The sequence below is a fragment of the Oncorhynchus nerka genome, linkage group LG9a, assembly GCF_034236695.1.
Source record: "Oncorhynchus nerka isolate Pitt River linkage group LG9a, Oner_Uvic_2.0, whole genome shotgun sequence".
Classification (NCBI taxonomy): Eukaryota; Metazoa; Chordata; class Actinopteri; order Salmoniformes; family Salmonidae; genus Oncorhynchus; species Oncorhynchus nerka.
In genome coordinates, this window is record NC_088404.1 from 24,000,110 (window position 1) to 24,022,133 (window position 22,024).

A 22,024-nucleotide genomic window follows, 5' to 3' on the forward strand; every position below is an offset into this window, starting at 1 on the left:
TGAGAACACACACAACACAGAGATCAACAACAACAACACAGAGGTGGTCAACAACAACACAGAGGAGGTCAACAACAACAACACAGAGGAGGTCAACAACAACACAGAGGAGGTCAACAACAACAACATAGAGGAGGCCAACAACAACACAGAGGAGGTCAACAACAACAACACAGAGGAGGTCAACAACAACAACACTATGCTTCACACAAAAAAGACCTGCACCTTGGGAGAAACAATTATGTCAAAATTGTTATAGAAAAAATAACATTTAAACTAGTTGTTTGATATCTCAAACACAGTTTAACAGTTTATAATGAAACTGCACTAAATTACTGATTCAACTTGAAAACAAAAAGGTTGTCATGGCAATATAAATTAAATCCCAATAAACCCTTGGCTGAGTGGAGCAAACGGTCTAATAATGGAAATTCTTATATGCTGTTCCACATAAATCAAACAAAAATAATGTTTTTTTTCATCTTAACAACATAAACAGATATCAGACAAAAGCGGTGCTGTAAAAAGCATCAATCAGAGATATGACTAATTAGCTCATAAACATATCGTAGCATCTCGTTTCGAACATGAAGACTGTCATTGCCTTGGGGGGTCAGTGGAAGGCTTACAGAGTCATTGTAGTGCAGTTCCAGCTCACAGCTTCATAAGCCCTTCTCTCATCAGGAGAAAACTGAACTCGCTGGTGCCAGACAGGGCTGATCTACTCTACTGAAACTGACTAAGCCTTAGACCTGACTATAGAAAGGCCTGTAGGTGCTCTTTTTAATTAATTCATTTAGCATTTATGTACACAGGTGATCCCGTTGCAATCGGTTATCTTTCTGATATTTTTTTTAAAGTAAACCTGTTCCAAGATGGCATGAAATAATCACTCATTACAAATGCCTTACCACTGATACAGGATCAGATATTTGTTCACCCCCAATGGTTAAGGGAAAGAGTAATCTGATCCTAGATCTGTGGCCTTGTTACACAGCATACACTGTGTTAGTCTAAAGCCTCTTACCTTGGAAGCCAGGTTGGCAGACAATGAGGGCCTGCTGGAAGGGGTCAGGCCGGGCAGCACAGAGCTGAGGGGCCACAGGATGCAGGGGCATGCTCCTCTGTGCCACCGCTGAGGGCTGGTAGAGTGCAGATCGGTAGTTTAATATGGAGACATCGGGGTTGCCAAGGGAAAGGGTGGTACTGGTGGTGGAGGGAGCCAGGTTGGTGGCCTAAAGGAATGACCGGATCAAAACGCAAAGCCATAAGGAGATGTTCAGTGGTGGTGGAAAGGTCATGAGGGTTGTTGGGAGACGGGATAGAATCATTCATCAGAAAATAACATTGTCAGTCGTTGTTTTGTTTTTAAACCCCTTTATTCCCCAACTTCATGGTATCCAATTGGTAGTTACAGTTTTGTCTCATCGCTGCAACTCCCATACGGACTCGGGAGAGGCGAAGGTGGAGAGCCGTGCGTCCTCCGAAACACAACCCTGCCAAGCCACACTGCTTCTTAACACAATGCCCACTCAACCCGGAAGCCAGCCGCACCAATGTGTCAGAGGAAACACCGTACACCTGGCGACTGTGTCAGCGTGCACTGTGCCCGGGCCGCCACAGGAGTCGTTATTGCACGATGGGACAAGGACATCCCTGCAGCCAAACCCTCCCCTAACCCGGATGACGCTGGGCCAATTGTGTGCTGCCCCATGGGTCTCCCGGTCGTGACCGGCTGAGACAGAGCCTGGAGTCAAACCCAGAATCTCTAGCGGCACAGCTAGCACTGTGATGCAGTGCCTTAGACCACTGGGCCACTCGGGAGGCCTGTCAATCATTTAATGACATAAACAGTACCTTGAACCACATGGGCTTAATTTGTCCATAGTGCACATATACAGTGTTAGAGCCGCTACATGTATGCATGTCAGAATAGATTCTGTCTATATGTATTTGTACACAGCTAAATATCCAGAGTACTGATCTAGGACCGCAGTGGAGAAGGTGAAAAGCTTCAAGTTCCTCTGTGTACACATCACTGACAATCTGAAATGGTCCACCCTGTTGCGCCTTGTGAAGAAGGCGCAACAGCTTCTCTTCAACATCAGAAAGCTGAATGAATTCAGCTTGGCCCTTAAGACCCTCACAAACTTTGACAGATACACAATTAAGAGCATCCTGTCGGGCTGTATCACCGCCTGGTGCGGCAACTGCACAGCCCGCAATCGAGGGCTCTCCACCCGAGCCACGGCCTGTTCACCCCGCTGTTCACCCCGCGCTACCATCCAGAAGGCCTGTTCACCCCTCTACCATCCAGAAGGCCTGTTCACCCTGCTACCATCCAGAAGGCCTGTTCACCCCGCTACCATCCAGAAGGCCTGTTCACCCCGCTACCATCCAGAAGGCCTGTTCACCCCACTTACCATCCAGAAGGCCTGTTCACCCCGCTACCATCCAGAAGGCCTGTTCACCCCACTACCATCCAGAAGGCCTGTTCACCCCGCTACCATCCAGAAGGCCTGTTCACCCCTCTACCATCCAGAAGGCCTGTTCACCCCGCTACCATCCAGAAGGCCTGTTCACCCCGCTACCATCCAGAAGGCCTGTTCACCCCGCTACCATCCAGAAGGCCTGTTCACCCCGCTACCATCCAGAAGGCCTGTTCACCCCGCTACCATCCAGAAGGCCTGTTCACCCCGCTACCATCCAGAAGGCCTGTTCACCCCGCTACCATCCAGAAGGCCTGTTCACCCCGCTACCATCCAGAAGGCCTGTTCACCTCACTACCATCCAGAAGGCCTGTTCACCCCGCTACCATCCAGAAGGCCTGTTCACCCCACTACCATCCAGAAGGTGAGGTCAGTAAAAGTGCATCAGACAGTTTCTAGCCGGCTACCAACCGGTTACTCAACATAGCACCTTAGAGGCTGCTGCCCCATATACATAGATATGGAATCACTGGTCACTTTAATAATGTTTACATACTGCTTTAATCATTCAATACAGTTCAAGTCGGAAGTTTACATACTCCTTAGCCAAATACATTTAAACTCAGTTTTTCACCATTTCTGACATTTAATCCTAGTAAGAATTCCCCGTCTTAGGTCAGTTAGGATCACCACTTTATTTTAAGAATGTGAAATGTCAGAATAATAGTGGAGATAATTATTTATTTCAGCTTTTATTTAATTCATCACATTCCCAGTGGGTCAGAAGTTTACACTCAATTAGTATTTGGTAGCATTGCCTTTAAATGGTTAAACTTGGGTCAAACGTTTCAGGTAGCCTTCCACAAGCTTCCCACAATAAGTTTGGTGAATTCTGGCCCATTCCTCCTGACAGAGCTGGTGTAACTGAGTCAGGTTTGTAGGCCTCTTTGCTCTCACATGCTTTTTCAGTTCTGCCCACAAACATGATGCTGCCACCCCCGTGCTTCACGATTGGGATGGTGTTCTTTGGCTTGCAAGCCTCCCTCCTCCAAATATAACGATGGTCATTATGGCCAAACAGTTCTATTTTTGTTTCATCAGACCAGAGGACATTTCTCCAAAAAGTAGTTTTTTTATGGCGGTTTTAGAGCAGTGGCTTCTTCCTTGCTGAGCAGCCTTTCAGGTTATGTCAATTATAGGACTCGTTTGACTGTGGATATAGATTCTTTTGTACCTGTTTCCTCCAGCATCTTCACAAGGTCCTTTGCTGTTCTTCTGGGATTGATTTACACTTTTCACGCCAAGGTATGTTAATCTCTAGGAGACAGAACGTGTCAACTTCCTGAGCGATATGATGACTGTGTGGTCCTATGGTGTTTATACTTGTGCACTATTGTTTGTACAGATTAATGTGGTACCTTCAGGCGTTTGGAAATTGCTCCCAAGGATGAACCAGACTTGTGGAGGTCTACAATTTTTTTTCTGAGGTCTTGGCTGATTTCTTTTGATTTTCTCATGATGTCAAGCAAAGAGGCACTGAGTTTGAAATACATCCACAGGTACACCTCCAATTGAATCAAATTATGTCAATTAGCCTATCAGATGCTTCTAAAGCCATGACATAATTTTCTGGAATTTCCCAAGCTGTTTAAAGGCACAGTCAACTTAGTGCATGTGAACTTCTTACCCACTGGAATTGTGACACAGTGAATTATAAGTGAAATAATATGTCTGTAAACAATTGTTGGAAAAATGGAGGGACTATAGTTTGTTAACAATAAATGACTGGAGTGGTTGAAAAACTACTTTTAATGACTCCAACCTAAATGTATGTAAACTTCCGACTTCAACTGTATGTATATACTGTATATTATTCTACTGTATTTATTATTCTACTGTACTGTATTTAGTCAAGGCCACTCCGACAATGCTCGTCCTAATTTTGATATATTTCTTAACGCCATTATTTTACTTTAGATTTGTGTGTATTGTTAAGATTTGTTAGATATTACTGCACTGTTGGGGCTAGGAACACAAGTATTTTGCTGCACCCGCAATAACATCTGCTAAATATGTGTATGTGACCAATCAGATTTGACTTGATTTGACCAGGTCCTCTCTGTCCACATTATCTTATTCATTATGACATAAAATACAAAACTGATCCCAGATCAACACTCTCAGACACTTTGTGAATATGGGCCATGGTAAGGTTAGATGAAAAGGCGATATGGAGACGAGTGACAGCGATCCATTACCCTCCAGTCTTTCTCTTAGCTACACAACAATGTCTGAACGCACCCAAATCATCCTGGACCCAGTACTCAAGACAAGCAATTATCTCTGAGAAGGGTCAACATAGAGAGAGGCTTCCTGAGTGAAAAAGAATCATGCTTATGAAATGTTTTTAAAATTGAAATGTTGCTTAACAGTCTAATAATGAGTAGTTAAGGGGCAAACTGACATTTTGTCTCTCGACTTCACTATCTTGACTCCACATCGCTGTCCTTATTTAGCAGCCATATTTCTAAGGTGTCAGGCACTTGAAAAACACGTTGTAAAACTTGTGCCGTATTTATTAGGGTAAACCATGGCAAACGAATATTCTTGTTGGATAAGTTTAGGTAGTCCCTCCCTGCTTCAGTCCATTTTTCTTCCGTTTAGTGCCTCAAGAATACTACCCTAGGCATGGGGAGACCATCAATGAGGCCTAAGTAAGGCTTAAAGATGGCCTTGATATGAACAAATGCTTTTAAAGACACGCAGTGCGCTCAAGTCTTAAATCAAATCAAATGTATTCGACAACACCCAAACTAATTACTGTCTTTTCATTAAGCCTGCGTGGTTGAAAATTCAGAGACGGCATGTTCATTTTTCATTTTGTACTTCTTAGCGAGCTCGATGAGCACCGTTGGAGATAATCAATATGCCAGTGTGGCATTCATCATGCACAACAACGAGAGAGCCTGCAAACAAATAAACTCTAAGACGTTTAAACGTTCCACCATCTAAATAAATCACTAACGTAGCACAGCCTATATCGCCCTGAACCAAGGCGCTCGGAGAAAACATTACGTTAATCCATTTAAATTATATAGTGAAGTCTAGTTTTACCTCATTCTGCACAGAGTGGGTTCTGTAACAGTCAATATAGTATGTTTGGTGATAAAGAACACCTATTTGTAAAATGTTGGTAGAAATGTTACACATAGGGAGGTTCAGGACCTCTCTACTGTATGTGTAACATCATAGTAAAATAGAGGGTTGTATTGCAAAAGGAAATAGATAGCAAAAGGGCATTACACTGAGAAAGAGGTTAATCTGTGGACATCGGAGGGTTAAGATCAGAATGAATGGTGAATTGGCCACTGTGGCTGAAACTCTAACGCTTGAAAAAAGTGATTTAACTACAGGTACTGTAGATGTTAGCGAAAGAGCTGTAAGTAGCAGTAGAAATATTGTTGTCTGTTAGTTTACTCCAATTAGGGTAGGGATGGTAGGGTAGGGGGAGAAATGTATAGAAACAAATATATAAAAGAACACTGTTTACCACCCCCCTGCCCAATTCTAATTCAGCACAATCTGAAAAAACTTTAGCACGCAATCATTTCATGATTCCGGCAGAAGCAAAAGTCAGCAATTTAGCATCATAGTCAGCCCACACAGCCCTACAGTAGCATGACGTGCTAACGACCAAAGGCAAAATGGAGAGAAACAGGAGGAGAGGAAGAGGAGGAAGCCTACTAGTGGGATTCTTAAGGCCTGAAATGCACTAAACTGCAAGGCAAGCAGGAAGTATAAGGTTGTCATGTATCTCATCAGCAGTTTGTGACAGCCCCCACTGGGCCTGAGGGACAGACCGACAGATACCTAACCAGGCTGTCGTGGCCTCAATAAGCTGCATTTGCATTCTACTTGGAGTGTAATCTTGCAAGTGGTCAATGCATTGCCTTCAAATAAAGTGTTGTGGGCTGATTGGGTGTACTGTGCTATGTGTCATGTTGGGCTGAAAAAACACACTAACCAAGCCATCTAGTGGTTATGAATCTAGTACTGAAAAAGCGTGTTACATGACCTGGTTATGGATAGCGCTGATCACAGCACTGCAGACAGTACACTATGCTGGTAGTAGTCACCACCAACATTAGCTGATGGTACAACCTGGGTATGAATGGTGAGGAGTGTGTTGAGTAAAACCATCCACACTGTGTATGGTAGGTACCTGGTTGTGCACAGTGTTGAGCTGGTTGTTGAAGGTCATGGTAAGGTTGGTAGAGGTGCTGGGGGCCACGTGGGCGATGAAAGGGGTCTTGCTCTGGTTGACCGTGTCGTACATGCCCACACGACGCTTACAGATGTCCATGTTCTGGAAGCAGGACTTGACACTGTGAAGAGAGGGAGGGGGAGGGAGGGAGGGAGAACGGGAGAGAGAGAGAGAGAGAGTTACGTGTGCCCCAGTTAAATATTTATCAGTTATGACTTTCTCCAGATAATTTGTTCCTCCCAGCTAACAGCTAACTGTCTAAATGAGAAATGTGAGGGGATCTCTAGACGTACTGTGTGCTGTGGGGGAAGTCAAGGAGGTGGGTCATGGTTATGAATGGGTGATTGAGGGTCTCGATGGGGGTGATCCGTTTGTCTGCGTCGATCGTAAGCATCTTGGTCAACAAGTCGATGAACTCTCTACGGTCTGCCTTCTCCGCCAGCATGTCACTGCCCTCCAAATCTGATGTCATATTCACCTGCAAACAGACCCAACACACATACACTTTTAATTATAATTTCAAAGTCTGCAGAGGGTCTTTTGCAAATGACACCCTATAATCCCTTTATAGTGCACTACTTTTGGCACCCTATTATGTACAGTGGGGCAAAAAAGTATTTAGTCAGCCACCAATTGTGCAAGTTCTCCCACTTAAAAAGATGAGAGAGGCCTGTAATTTTCATCATAGGTACACTTCAACTATGACAGACAAAATGAGGGAAAAAAATCCAGAAAATCACATTGTAGGATTTTTTATGAATTTATTTGAAAATTATGGTGGAAAATAAGTATTTGGTCACCTACAAACAAGCAAGATTTCTGGCTCTCACAGACCTGTAACTTCTTATTTAAGAGGCTCCTCTGTCCTCCACTCGTTACCTGTATTAATGGCACCTGTTTGAACTTGTTATCAGTATAAAAGACACCTGTCCACAACCTCAAACAGTCACACTCCAAACTCCACTATGGCCAAGACCAAAGAGCTGCCAAAGGACACCAGAAACAAAATTGGAGACCTGCACCAGGCTGGGAAGACTGAATCTGCAATAAGTAAGCAGCTTGGTTTGAAGAAATCAACTGTGGGAGCAATTATTAGGAAATGGAAGACATACAAGACCACTGATAATCTCCCTCGATCTGGGGCTCCACGCAAGATCTCACCCCGTGGGGTCAAAATGATCACAAGAACGGTGAGCAAAAATCCCAGATCCACACGGGGAGACCTAGTGAATGACCTGCAGAGAGCTGGGACCAAAGTAACAAAGCCTACCATCAGTAACACACTACGCCACCAGGGACTCAAATCCTGCAGTGCCAGACGTGTCCCCCTGCTTAAGCCAGTACATGTCCAGGCCCGTCTGAAGTTTGCTAGAGAGCATTTGGATGATCCAGAAGAAGATTGGGAGAATATCATATGGTCAGATGAAACCAAAATAGAACTTTTTGGTAAAAACTCAACTCGTCGTGTTTGGAGGACAAAGAATGCTGAGTTGCATCCAAAGAACACCATACCTACTGTGAAGCATGGGGGTGGAAACATCATGGGGCTGTTTTTCTGCAAAGGGACCAGGACGACTGATCCGTGTAAAGGAAAGAATGAATGGGGCCATGTATCGTGAGATTTTGAGTGAAAACCTCCTTCCATCAGCAAGGACATTGAAGATGAAACGTGGCTGGGTCTTTCAGCATGACAATGATCCCAAACAAAGGAGTGGCTTCGTAGGAAGCATTTGAAGGTCCTGGAGTGGCCTAGCCAGTCTCCATATCTCAACCCCCATAGAAAATCTTTGGAGGGAGTTGAAAGTCCGTGTTGCCCAGCAACAGCCCCAAAACATCACTGCTCTAGAGGAGATCTGCATGGAGGAATGGGCCAAAATACCAGCAACAGTGTGTGAAAACCTTGTGAAGACTTACAGAAAACGTTTGACCTCTTTCATTGCCAACAAAGGGTATATAACAAAGTATTGAGATAAACTTTTGTTATTGACCAAATACTTATTTTCCACCATAAATTTCAAATAAATTCATTAAAAATCCTACAATGTGATTTTCTGGATTTTTTTCCCTCATTTTGTCTGTCATAGTTGAAGTGTACCTATGATGAAAATTACAGGCCTCTCTCATCTTTTCAAGTGGGAGAACTTGCACAATTGGTGGCTGACTAAATACTTTTTTGCCCCACTGTATATAGTGCACTAGTTTTGACTAGAGCCCTATGGGGCATGGTCAAAAGTAGTGCACTATATAGTGAATAGGGTGCCATTTCAGAGGCAGCCTGAGTGTTGTACTGTACTGTTGCTGCAAACAACAGGAAAAAAACTGCAGTTTTTTTATAGAACTATTAAAAAACACATACAGTAATGGGTGTCGACATCAGTGTCACAGGACAAAGTGATGACCATTCACCTTACTGACATTACAAACATTTCCACTGGTATTCATAACAGAGTGGAGCAACTTAACTTCCACTAGCGCCGTCACAGAGAGTTTTATCTATTGCCCGAGAAGTGAAAATAAACACAAAAATAAACCTGATACGTATTGCTGTTTGCTTATTAAAAGAGACACAAAGGACACCTTCTGAGCAGCCTCTGAGCGCCTCTAGAGCTGACATAGACACAACTTTATTTAAATATTCTAGATTACTTCTGGGAGACTGCTTTCGGGGCATAATGTTGGTTCATCTGTCCTAACCATTCTAGCTGAGGTTTTTGAAGAAACACTGGACAGCAGTGCAGCAGAAATCTCCTTGGGTGGAAAGTTAGCAGTGTTTGGAGACAGAGGCAGGGACATAGGTAGACACAAAGAGAGAGGTAGAGGCTGAGAGATAGGTAGAGGCAGAGAGAAAGGTAGATGCTGAGAGGGAGGTAGCGGCAGAGAGAGGTAGAGAGAGAGAGGTAGAGCCTGAGAGAGAGGTAGAGGAAGAGATAGAGAGCGAGGTAGAGGCAGAGAGAAAGGTAGAGAGGGAGGTAGAGGCTAAGCGAGAGGTAGAGAGAGAGGTAGAGGCTGAGAGAGAGGTAGATGTAGAGCGAGAGGTAGAGGTAGAGAGGGAGGTAGAGGTAGAGAGAGAGATAGAGAGAGGTAGATGTAGAGCGAGAGGTAGAGAGGCTGAGAGCGAGGTAGGGGAGAGGGAGAGGTAGAGTCTGAGAGAGAGTTAGAGAGTGAGAGTGAGGTAGAGGCTGAGAGAGAGGTAGAGGGAGAGGTAGAGGCTGAGAGGGGTAGAGGCTGAGAGAGGTAGAGGCTGGGGGGTAGAGACAGAGGGGGTAGAGGCAGAGAGTGAGGTAGAGGCAGAGAGAGAGTTAGAGGAAGAGGCAAAGGCAGGGGCAGAGAGAGATAGAGAGGTAGAGGCAGGGGCTGAGGCAGAAGCAGAGAGAGGTTGAGGAAGAGTCACAGGCTGAGGAGGCAAAGACTGATCTGATCTGGAGCAGCCCACAGCCTTCAGTGGCATATCTATGTCTGGGGTACAGGGACACAGACAGGGTCAGGGATAGACATGCTGTTTATTGGGATTACCATGACAAGATAGTGGGCCCGTTTTTCATAAAGACACACGGCTTATCTCTGTAGCCCTGCTACAGAGACTATCTGATGTACAGGCAGTAAACGCCAACCAATCTGATTCAGTTCTCATTCAAGTTATTCAGGCTCTGTCCCTAACCCGTCCCCGCCTCGCACATCATCACTTGGCTTGATAAAGGAATAATCTCTGGAATGAGGTGAGGAAATAACCACACTGTCCTCTACGAGGGAAAGATGACTTTGGGAAATGCGCTCGGTCGGATTGCAAATATGTCGCCTCGCCTCTGTATGTCTGAACAGTAGAAATGTACGTATTTTAATGTTACAGAGAATACCAAGCATAGCTACTGTAGAGTAGATTGATTAAATGCAGAGACAGAGCAATGTCTCCATAGGAGTGTGCTTGATAATTAAGTTCAAGAGCAGCAAAGCAGTAGAAGACTTTTAGCATAACCATCACTTCTCTTTATCCTGCCACAACACAAAAAACAAAAACATTGAGTATAGTCCTATATTCAAATCAAATCAAATTGTATTTGTCACATGCGGCAAATACAACAGGTTTAGACCTTACTGTGAAATGCTTACTTACAAGCCCTTAACCAACAATGCAAATCAAGAAATAGTTATGAAAATATTTACTAAATTAACTAAGGTCAAAAAAGGTATAAAAAGTAACACAATAAAATAACAATAATGAGGCTATATACAGGGGGTACATACAAGTCAATGTGCGGGGGTACAGGTTACTCGAGGGAATTTGTACAATTTGTCCTATCTCAACCTCCAGGATTTATGCTGTAGTAGTTTATGTGTCGGGGGGCTAGGGCCAGTCTGTTATATCTGGAGTATTTCTCCTGTCCTATCCGGTGTCCTGTGTGAATTTAATCTCTCTCTCTCTCGCTCTCTCTCTCTCTCTGAGGACCTGAGCCCTAGGACCATGCCTCAGGACTATCTGGCCTAATGACTCCTTGCTGTCCCCAGTCCACCTGGTCGTGCTGCTGCTCCAGTTTCAACTGTTCTGCCTGCGGCTATGGAATCCTGTCCTGTTCACCGGACGTGCTACCTGTCCTAGACCTGCTGTTTTCAACTCTAGACAGCAGGAGCGGTAGAGATACTCTGAATGATCGGCTATGAAAAGCCAACTGACATTTACTCCTGAGCTGCTGACTTGTTGCACCCTCGACAACCACTGTGATTATTATTATTTGACCCTGCTGGTCACCTATGAACATTTGAACATCTTGGCCATGTTCTGTTATAATCTCCACCCGGCACTGCCAGAAGAGGACTGGCCACCCCTCATAGCCTGGTTCCTCTCTAGGTTTCTTCCTAGGTTCTGGCCTTTCTAGGGAGTTTTTCCTAGCCACCGTGCTTCTACACCTGCATTGCTTGCTGTTTGGGGTTTTAGTCTGGGTTTCTGCATAGCACTTTAAGATATCAGCTGATGTAAGAAGGGCTTTATAAATAAATTAGATTTGATTTGTACGTGTAGGTAGGGGTAAAGTGACTATGCAAGGATAATAAACAACGAGTAGCAGCAGTGCAAAAACAAAAGGGGGGTGGAGCAATCTAAATAGTCCGGTACCACTTGCCGTGCAGTAGCAGAGACAACAGTCTATGACTTGGGTGACTGGAGTCTTAGACAATTTTGTGGGCCATCCTCTGACATCGACTAGTATATAGGTCCTGGATGGCAGGAAGCTTGGCCCCATTGATGTACTGGCCCGTACGCACTACCCTCTGTTGCGATGGTTAATGGTTGCCATACCATTAAGATGCAACCGGTCAAGATGCTCTCAATGGTGCAATGTTTTGAGGATCTGGGGACTTAAGTGAAACTGAACGTGAGGAGCAGTATGCTTGTATTTCAGCGATTGCTTCACTGTCAGTAACGTTATTGTAAAGTCATGCTGGGTCTCAAAGTGGTGTGGTTAAAATGTACTCACCACCCAGATGTCTTGCCCTCCCTAATTATATTTAGACCTCCATCAGGCTCCATTCAGTTGAGCTGGTCCTAAAAAGGGATTGGAGATGGGTCCTCCAGAACTTTAAGTTCTCCCCACATTTCCCACGACAGTGTGGAGGCAACAACAATCTCAACATGGGCAGACGTCCCGGTAACTGACCCAAATCTCTCTCTCCAGTCCCTCAGTGCCTTCAGCTATCGTCCATTATACAAATGAAGACAGATGTCCACACTGCTTATTTATTTATCTAGCCCTGGATTCTGAGTCTGAGATTTTCTCCTCATTAGGACTGGCTCTCAGTCTACTCTGTTTCTTTCAGTAACCTTGTGTGTGTGTGTGTGTGTGTGTGTGTGTGTGTGTGTGTGTGTGTGTAGTATGGGTCAGAGAGGATCAGAGTGAGTGCTGACCCTGGTGATCTGGCCTGTGCATGTTGATTTCATTAGACCACTGTTTTGTGTCTGGGAGTAGGAGCAGCTTGGAGGTATGGCCTCCTAAACTAGCTCAGGCAGAGGCACTAACTTCACTGAGCACCGCTGCCTCTGTGGCTGCACGCTATGCATGCTATGCCAGACCTGGAGCACTCTGGCTGGGCACAGGTCAACTCTAATAGTCCAAATGGGACAACAGAGAAGTGAACATGTGTAGGTTTGCATGAGGTGGAGGATCCCAAGGGCTTTTTGTGCCAGACTGTGTGCGTGTTGTGTGTTGTCTGTGTGTGTGTTGTCTGTGTGTGTGTGTGTGTGTGTGTGTGTGTGTGTGTGTGTGTGTGTGTGTGTGTGTGTGTGTGCGCGTGTGTTTGTGGAAGAAACTGCAGTCATATTACCTGACTTAAATGGTCATGTACATTGACAGCTCCTTATCCTCCGTTGAAGAAACAAGACATTTTTGATGCCTGGGAAATGTATCAGGGTTTCAATGCGTCATTACCTGTATGTACTGTATGTGTGCTGGAAAAACGAGTATGTTTGGACGGGTGACAGTAAGAACAAAATATGGACAGAGACACTATCATAATCTGCAAAATGTGTATAGGTCTGTCTCAACTTTCCCACCGTGATCAGAATGAGCATTAGGGAGAGGAGACAAGTTGTGAGACGAGTGACTTAACATATAAAGCTGTCTGTTGACAGTGCTTTCCACACCAGGGTTGGGTATGAGTCACTTTCTGGTTACTTAACATTGTAATGTGTCCTCTCTTTGCTTTATCAAACAAATGGGTTCCCAAATGGGTAAACCTTGGCTGGTGAGAGGCAGGGTCATGTACATTAGGCACCAAACAGAAGAAACCGGACTGAAACAGGCTGGGACTACCTGGACTTGTTCAACAAGAAACACCTATTTTCTTTTTACTAATGAATACAACCTAGCATAGGGCTAAAGGCTAACTCGCTGAGTCATAGACACAACACTGTCTGGGTTCTCACACTGCAGCTCCTCTAACCTTCTCTGTCATGTTGTGTACATGTACTACACATACACATCCAATTATGGGATGGCCACAACATTCTACCCAGCTTAAATAAAAAAGCAAACTGAACACATCAAAGACTGTGACCGAGTTGACCACATGCTCGACTCCGATATTGGTCTGTCATTTATTAAGAAGAAAAAAAGAAAAGAAGAATCAGAAATGAGGAAGGGATTCGGTCAGAGTGCAGCTGCTTTCATTTCCCTCTGAGACTAACTGCATATGCATTGGGGTGTCTGCTGCCTGAGGGTGTGTGTGTGTGTGTGTGTGTGTGTGTTGTATATACAGTGCTCTGAACCTGAGCCATATCATCCAGGCAGTTAAAGATGTACTTCCGGGCCTCCTTGGACTTGATCACCGTCTCTCCCTCATGGTCCTCTGGTGTCTGTGGAGAGAAGACAAGAAGCAGATGTTCCATTCAGTTCCCATCAGAGTTCCTCTAGTCTCTGAAAATATTTACATTTTCCTCATTACAGATTCATGTTAACCAGCAGCAGGACTGAGGAAGCTAGCAGGACTGAGCTAGCTAGCAGGCCTGAGCTAGCTAGCTAGCAGGACTATGCAAGATATCAGGACTGAGCTAGCTAGCAAAAATGAGAAAATTGGCAGCACTGAGAAAGCTGGCAGGACTGAGCAAGCTAACAGGACTGAGCTAGCAGGAATGAGCAAGTTAGCAGCACTGAGCTAGCTAGCAGGACTGAGCTAGCAGGAATGAGCAGGTTAGCAGCACTGAGCTAGCTAGGAGGAATGAGAATGCCCTTTTAGCAACCCTGGGGTAACACACAAACACTAATCAAACAGCCATGTCTGGGGAGCAGGGCTGGTGTTGTGGAATACATACATATCTGTGCTCACACACACACAAACGTGCGCATGGAAACACACACACAGGCAGGGACACACATATACGCATGGAAACACACAAATACACACCCACAATAATCTTACAGACCTATTAGAAGAGGAACACTCTCTGACAAAACACTGTGGTATTACAGTATCACAATGTTCACGGTTGCTGTCAAATGGAAAAACACAGCAAGCCAAGATCGAAGTGAAGCTTAGCAATAACTCTGACAACCCTATCCCTGTGTCTGACTCAGTGAAGGGGAAAAAGTTGTTGGTTGCTAGCTATTCGATTTTCCACATGCCAACAACCATGGAAAAAGATGCAGTTGCAGCCGTGTATTATATACATAGTAATAACTTGTCTGGGACAGGCTCTTGTATAACTTGAGAGCACACACGCACACACACACACAGGCAAACACACACACTTTAAAACAGACAGGTTGTTATCATCCAAACTTACTGAAAGGTCAACATTAGTATGCAAGGAGCATGCTATATTATTGGATGTCAATGTAGTATTGTTGTGCGTCATTTTGTACGGATAAGAACTAAGGCATGTGTCCTAAATGGTACTCTATTCTAGGGCTTCACAAATAATGACATTTTAATTGAAATTGCAATATTGACATGTGCAATATCCACATCGCAAGAGAGTGCACTTTTTTTACGCCATGAATGTAACATTCAAATGTAATAAGGGTCCCCTGGGAAACTCTGACCAACACTTTGGTTTCTGCCACGTCACAACAACGTCTACTGTACCTGGGAAACTCTGACCAACACTTTGGTTTCTGCCACGTCACAACAACGTCTACTGTACCTGGGAAACTCTGACCAACACTTTGGTTTCTGCCACGTCACAACAACTTCTACTGTACCTGGGAAACTCTGACCAACACTTTGGTTTCTGCCACGTCACAACAACGTCTACTGTACCTGGGAAACTCTGACCAACACTTTGGTTTCTGCCACGTCACAACAACTTCTACCGTACCTGGGAAACTCTGACTAAGACTTTGGTTTCTGCCACGTCACAACAACTTCTACTGTACCTGGGAAACTCTGACTAAGACTTTGGTTTCTGCCACGTCACAACAACTTCTACTGTACCTGGGAAACTCTGACCAACACTTTGGTTTCTGCCACGTCACAACAACTTCTACTGTACCTGGGAAACTCTGACTAAGACTTTGGTTTCTACCCCGTCACAACAACTTCTACTGTACCTGGGAAACTCTGACCAACACTTTGGTTTCTGCCACGTCACAACAACTTCTACTGTACCTGGGAAACTCTGACCAACACTTTGGTTTCTACCCCGTCACAACAACGTCTACTGTACCTGGGAAACTCTGACTAAGACTTTGGTTTCTACCCCGTCACAACAACTTCGACTGTACCTGGGAAACTCTGACTAAGACTTTGGTTTCTGCCACGTCACAACAACTTCTACTGTACCTGGGAAACTCTGACTAAGACTTTGGTTTCTGCCCCGTCACAACAACTTCTACTGTACCTGGGAAACTCTGACCAACACTTTGGTTTCTGCCACGTCACAACAACTTCTACTGTACCTGGGAAACTCTGACCAACACTTTGGTTTCTGCCACGTCACAACAACTTCTACTGTACCTGGGAAACTCTGACTAAGACTTTGGTTTCTGCCCCGTCACAACAACTTCTACTGTACCTGGGAAACTCTGACTAAGACTTTGGTTTCTGCCACGTCACAACAACGTCTACTGTACCTGGGAAACTCTGACCAACACTTTGGTTTCTGCCACGTCACAACAACTTCTACTGTACCTGGGAAACTCTGACTAAGACTTTGGTTTCTGCCACGTCACAACAACTTCTACTGTACCTGGGAAACTCTGACTAAGACTTTGGTTTCTACCACGTCACAACAACTTCTACTGTACCTGGGAAACTCTGACTAAGACTTTGGTTTCTACCCCGTCACAACAACTTCTACTGACCTGGGAAACTCTGACCAACACTTTGGTTTCTGCCACGTCACAACAACGTCTACTGTACCTGGGAAACTCTGACTAAGACTTTGGTTTCTGCCACGTCACAACAACTTCTACTGTACCTGGGAAACTCTGACTAAGACTTTGGTTTCTGCCACGTCACAACAACGTCTACTGTACCTGGGAAACTCTGACTAAGACTTTGGTTTCTGCCACGTCACAACAACTTCTACTGTACCTGGGAAACTCTGACTAAGACTTTGGTTTCTACCACGTCACAACAACTTCTACTGTACCTGGGAAACTCTGACTAAGACTTTGGTTTCTACCCCGTCACAACAACGTCTACTGTACCTGGGAAACTCTGACCAACACTTTGGTTTCTACCACGTCACAACAACTTCTACTGTACCTGGGAAACTCTGACCAACACTTTGGTTTCTGCCACGTCACAACAACTTCTACTGTACCTGGCTTTTTCATTAGTTGTCATGCCAAACAACACCAACTATAGAATCTGAACACACGTTTAATTTAGCAATATTTGGTAAAAAAACGTAATTAGATTATTTGCCAACGTCGTGCACCCCTACCCTATTCCCTATATAGTGCACTACCTTAGAACAGGGTCAAAAATAGTGCACTTTATAGGCACTACGGTGCCATTTAAGACACACTTGTGTTGAGACCTGATCAATCTTGGAAGAGAACATCACTAAGTGCAGTGGAGCAGTGAATATAGCTGTATCCAGCTGAGATATTAGTATTGTGGAGTCATGACGTGCAACACAAAACTATGTCTGCAGATACGCTACATGACACAATAAATTTTACCCAGTTAATGAGGAAAAAACAGGACAGCTCCACTGAGTCCCTGCATAGAGGTGTGTGTGTGTGTGTGTGTGTGTGTGTGTGTGTGTGTGTGTGTGCGCGTGCGTGTGTGTGCGCGTGCGTGTGCGTGTGTGTGCGTGTGTGCGCGTGTGTGCACGTGTGAAGAGACACCCACCGAGCTGGATTCGTCAGACCCAGTTCCAGTTACCAAATCCTCTCACACAAATCCATGTAGCTGTCATTAGGCTTTCACTTTGTTTAGAGCCAGCGTTGAGTCTCACTGTGAATGCCTCACAATGAGCTTCTATAGTTGTACAGTATTGACTCCCCTGGAACAATGCTCTGTGAAACCTAACTGCTCTTTTGATCTATATGGAAAGTTTTGGTGCAACAAAAGGGCAATCATAATTAGTATTTTTCTGTGTGTGTGTGTGTGTGTGTGTGTGTGTGTGTGTGTGTGTGTGCTACAGGCCTACCTTCAGCCTCCACAGGGGGTAGTTGGTGGAGTCTGTGTCTCTGTTGAAGAATCTGGTAGTCTTAGTCCCTGCACTCAGGAGGTACTCCGCAGGCAGCCCCTGTGTCTGAGATATGTATCGGATCTACAGGAGGACAAATATCAAATAAAACATCAACTATGCATTCAGAGTTTCACACAATCATCCAAACATAATTAAAATTAAGACATGCAAAATAAGGCACAACTAATTGGATATTGTTTTGCCCTTTTGAGGTAAATTGATTTAACTGAAAATCTTAGTGAGTTAGAAAATCATTGCTGGGGGAAATCATTGGGGGTAATTATGCTATAATAATCATAACTCCCCAATATGTTCACTGCAGAGGGAATATGCCCAGACCCATACTGATGCAGTATCATCCATTATTAATAAAATGACAGTGTGTGACAAGGTTGTGTTGTACATTAGATGTGACACATTTTCACAGCAGGGTCAACCTGGTGAGGTCATGTGGTCAGGAAAAACTCTGCCCTAACTGTGATTTATTACTGGCCATGAGTTTTCACCGACCAGAAGACCTATCCAAGAAAAACACCTGGAGAGATCTGATGTCAGGCAGTATCAGATGCTGCCTGGGTTCCTGTGTGTACTGTGTATGGTTAGTCCTGTTATGTGAGTGATAGGAATAAGGCCTGTGTGTGGGTGCGTGTGTGTGCATGCATGCGTCTCTGTTTGTGTCTGTGTGGTGTCTCGTCTCCTCCGACAGACAGGCAGATCCTGATCCCTCTGCAACCTCTCTGTTTATCCCAGCAGATGCCACTGAGCCACTCGCCCCAATTAGCAGCGCTCTGGTGCTCCAGAGCAACACATCTCTCTGTTCCGCTCATCTCTCTCTCTCTCTCTTTCTGTTCCTCTCTTCTCTCTCTTTCTGTTCCTCTCTTCTCTCTCTTTCTGTTCCTCCTCTTCTCTCTCTATCTCTCTCTTTCTCTTTAACAAACTTTCTCTTTAACAAACTCACATTAGGCTCTATGGGAAAGCCTTGCGCGAGTGTTGCTCCAAATCAAGCTGTTTTTTTTCACCCGTGCTGAAACATATCTAAGAGCAACTCTAATTTGCAAAGCTCTCAAATTGATGCTCTCCCCTCATCCCTGACTTCTAACTTACACTAAATTGTGACATTGACTTCTAGTGATATCTTAGGACTGGTCTTGAAGTGGACTAGTGACTCTTATATACCTACCTTATACCTAAGACGTTTTTCTGCCAACTTTACCATAATGCCAACTTTACCATACTGCCAACTTTACCATACTGCCAACTTTTTCCCGCCTTTTCCTTATCTGAAAGGTATTGCCGCTATCAAAGCTGACACATTTATTTTCACCTAATGACCTAGTAATCATTTCGGTAAAGTTCTGCCTACGGCTTAATATGAAACGTATCTGTAATGCTGAGGCGGGATTGGCACACACTACGCTCTTAAACTCTTGATGATTGCTCGGCAGAACCAGTTAACCATTGTCTTGCCAGTTCTAAACTTTGTGAGGCATGTCACTTCGTGTCACAGCCAACCACTAAGCATGCACTGTTTTCTGAACCACAACTTGATGGATCCATAAAGAATTATTACTGTGGGAATAAATATAACTGAATAATAAAAATATTAGAATAAAGTAGGCTAACGCAATTGAAGGCATGTATCAAAATGTTTCATACTGAAACTCCCAAAGTAATTCCAATCTATGTAACGCTGTACATTTGAAGCAATAGCCTACCCGCGTGTGGTCAACTAGATTATAACTTCAGCACCGTTTTGAATTGGGACAGCACCATCGCACTGCTTTCAGACAATCAATTGGTTAGACAGGGGAAATGTTAGCTACGTTGAAGTGAGTGCTGCTCATGATCATCTTGTCTGGTTGACTCATTTATTACAAGATTTAGCCAGCATGTTATGGAGTTTAACAAGTGGATTATTTACATTTTATTAGTGTTATAATGTTTCTTAGGACCTGTCTAAACAAATTAATATTGGATTTCGTTTTGATAGTGTATATTCAATGGATTTATTCAAATAGACGCCTACCCACATCGGCACACCTCTACATCACCAGTGTGCCGGCATGCGGGGGATATAGGCATATGAAGGCAAGAATGTGGTAAAAATGGGACTGGTGTTAAGGGGATCATATAAACATTTCCCAATTCTTTCTACAGGCAAAATACTGTAAATCCTGTGTGAAAGCAGTAATAACTCTTAGTACGCCACTGTTGCAAAATGCACACCTTGATTGATTGCATTTCCTGTTTATTGTAGCATTCAGAAACAACGTCTTTTAGCACTTGTCTTGGATGCTTTCTCTCATTTAGGCATCACTCATTATCTCCCCTATGGGCAGACCCTCAGACCTACCTGGTCGTACTCGGAGGCCCCTGGGTAAAGGGGCCAGCCTAGGAAGAGCTCAGCGATGACACAGCCCAGGGACCACATGTCGATGGCCTCACAGAAGGGCAGGCCCAGGATGATCTCCGGAGCTCTGAGGAGAGAGAGAGGGAGGGAGAGAGAGAGACAGCATGGTTAAATACAGGCCAGAGTATTTCTGTAAGGTAAGCAATGGTACAAGAAGGGAAACCTGTATGAGTTATGGAACTGACCGGACATTGTATCTAACCTGGAAAAGACCATGACAGAGATTCAAACAATTGCAGACAAAACGACCTGTGCACTGCGATTTACTTTTCTGCTTGAGCTAACTTCGCGTTTACAGCGAACATGATCTCCGTAAATGTCGGGGAAATAGCTTTTAAAAGTCTATTGCTGTGTGCAGGTTGTTAATCTGCATTGGATTAAATCCCGGCCCATGTCATAACACAATGTGTTGATGTAACACTAATTTTAATGAAATATCTCATCTGGGAGAAGCAAACAAATGAGTGACATTCCTTTGCTTCAGTGTTAGGAGCAGCAGCTAACCCTCCCAAGACATCAGCAAACTGGGCCTCTATTCAAAACATTCCCAAAACACACTTAATTAGATTACATTGCCAGCAGCAGTCTTAACGTCCCGCCCAAGATAAACTAATCAATCAGGCTGTCATCCCCTGATATGTTATCTTACACTGATCTCAGACAAGTTCTCAGGCCTTTAATGCAAACACCTCACTTGTTTAGAGAAGCTTTGGGAAAAGTTGAAGGACTTCGTTTTCTTTGATTCTCCTTCATATGGAACTGGCAGTCACGCTGTTGATCTTAGTGCTGACCGTGGGGGGGGGGGGGGCGGAGCTAATTGATTGATAGCCGTGCAAGAGCAAATCGGGATGCCCAAACATTGGGGAGTCTGGGTTCTGGGATAGAATATGGGGGAGAGGAGAGTGGGAGGGTAATCTAGGGAAGAATATGGGGCTTGGTGACAGTGGCCCTATGTGGAATCAATTATGCTGCCATGAAAAATAAAATGAACATATATATCCACAGAGCCAGAGCAACCATCGTCCGACTCCGGGGCCGTTTGCAAAGGCCAGTTAAAAACCCCAGAGCCTGGTTACCAGGTTCCTAGACTTCTGGGCCTTTACAAAACACAGGGGCCAAGTGGCCACTTCCCGACTGCCAACGATAAATAACTGGGTCTGAGTGAGCACTGAACAGGAAGAAAATCACTGTCTCGGTTATACGAATGCCATGACTGACAAACGATTTAGAAAATGATCCCTTTTACTGTGGACTCACCATGAGCTCTGTTACACTAGACCAGATAGATTATAATGCAGTCCACTGAGCTGAAGTCTCTGATGAGCATTTCAATTACTATGCAGACTGCCTCGGTCCCCAATGAGGGAAACTCATTGTGACAGACACAAACACACACGCATGTGCCTACATGTACACACACACTAGAGACACACTACTTCATCATAAAACATTATCAGCGATACATTTTAATGGCGTGACAATAATTTTTTGAGCTTTAGGCTGATCATTGCCGAGTTCCCAGCGTTCCCTGCCTGTTGTGGTCATGACAACGGGGTGAGAGGAGAGGAGCGGAGGAGCACGGGCTCCAAGGCAGCCTGGGAGAGAGACAGAGAAGTAACTCCTTGCTGGGAGCCTGCTGGACAGGCCCAGACAACACATAATGTGGATAAGAGCAGGGCTAAGAGCAGGGCTCTATGGGACTGGGGGAGGGGAGTGGCAGTGGAGGGAATATGATCACACTTGCCACATGGGACTCAGACTTCTCTCTTCTCGGATCTTCCTCACTTGTC

At 44.6% G+C, this 22,024-nt stretch overlaps 1 protein-coding gene across 1 annotated transcript in view; it reads right to left on the minus strand.

Annotated features, from left to right (window-relative positions):
- LOC115134078 (homeodomain-interacting protein kinase 2-like) overlaps positions 1 to 22,024 on the minus strand; it is a 128,189-nt gene that overhangs the window by 19,610 nt on the left and 86,555 nt on the right. Inside the window, 6 exon segments of the mRNA XM_029667699.2 lie at positions 1,028 to 1,235; positions 6,652 to 6,814; positions 6,987 to 7,171; positions 13,949 to 14,035; positions 17,783 to 17,905; positions 20,178 to 20,301. Coding sequence (XP_029523559.2) covers positions 1,028 to 1,235; positions 6,652 to 6,814; positions 6,987 to 7,171; positions 13,949 to 14,035; positions 17,783 to 17,905; positions 20,178 to 20,301 — 890 coding nt within the window.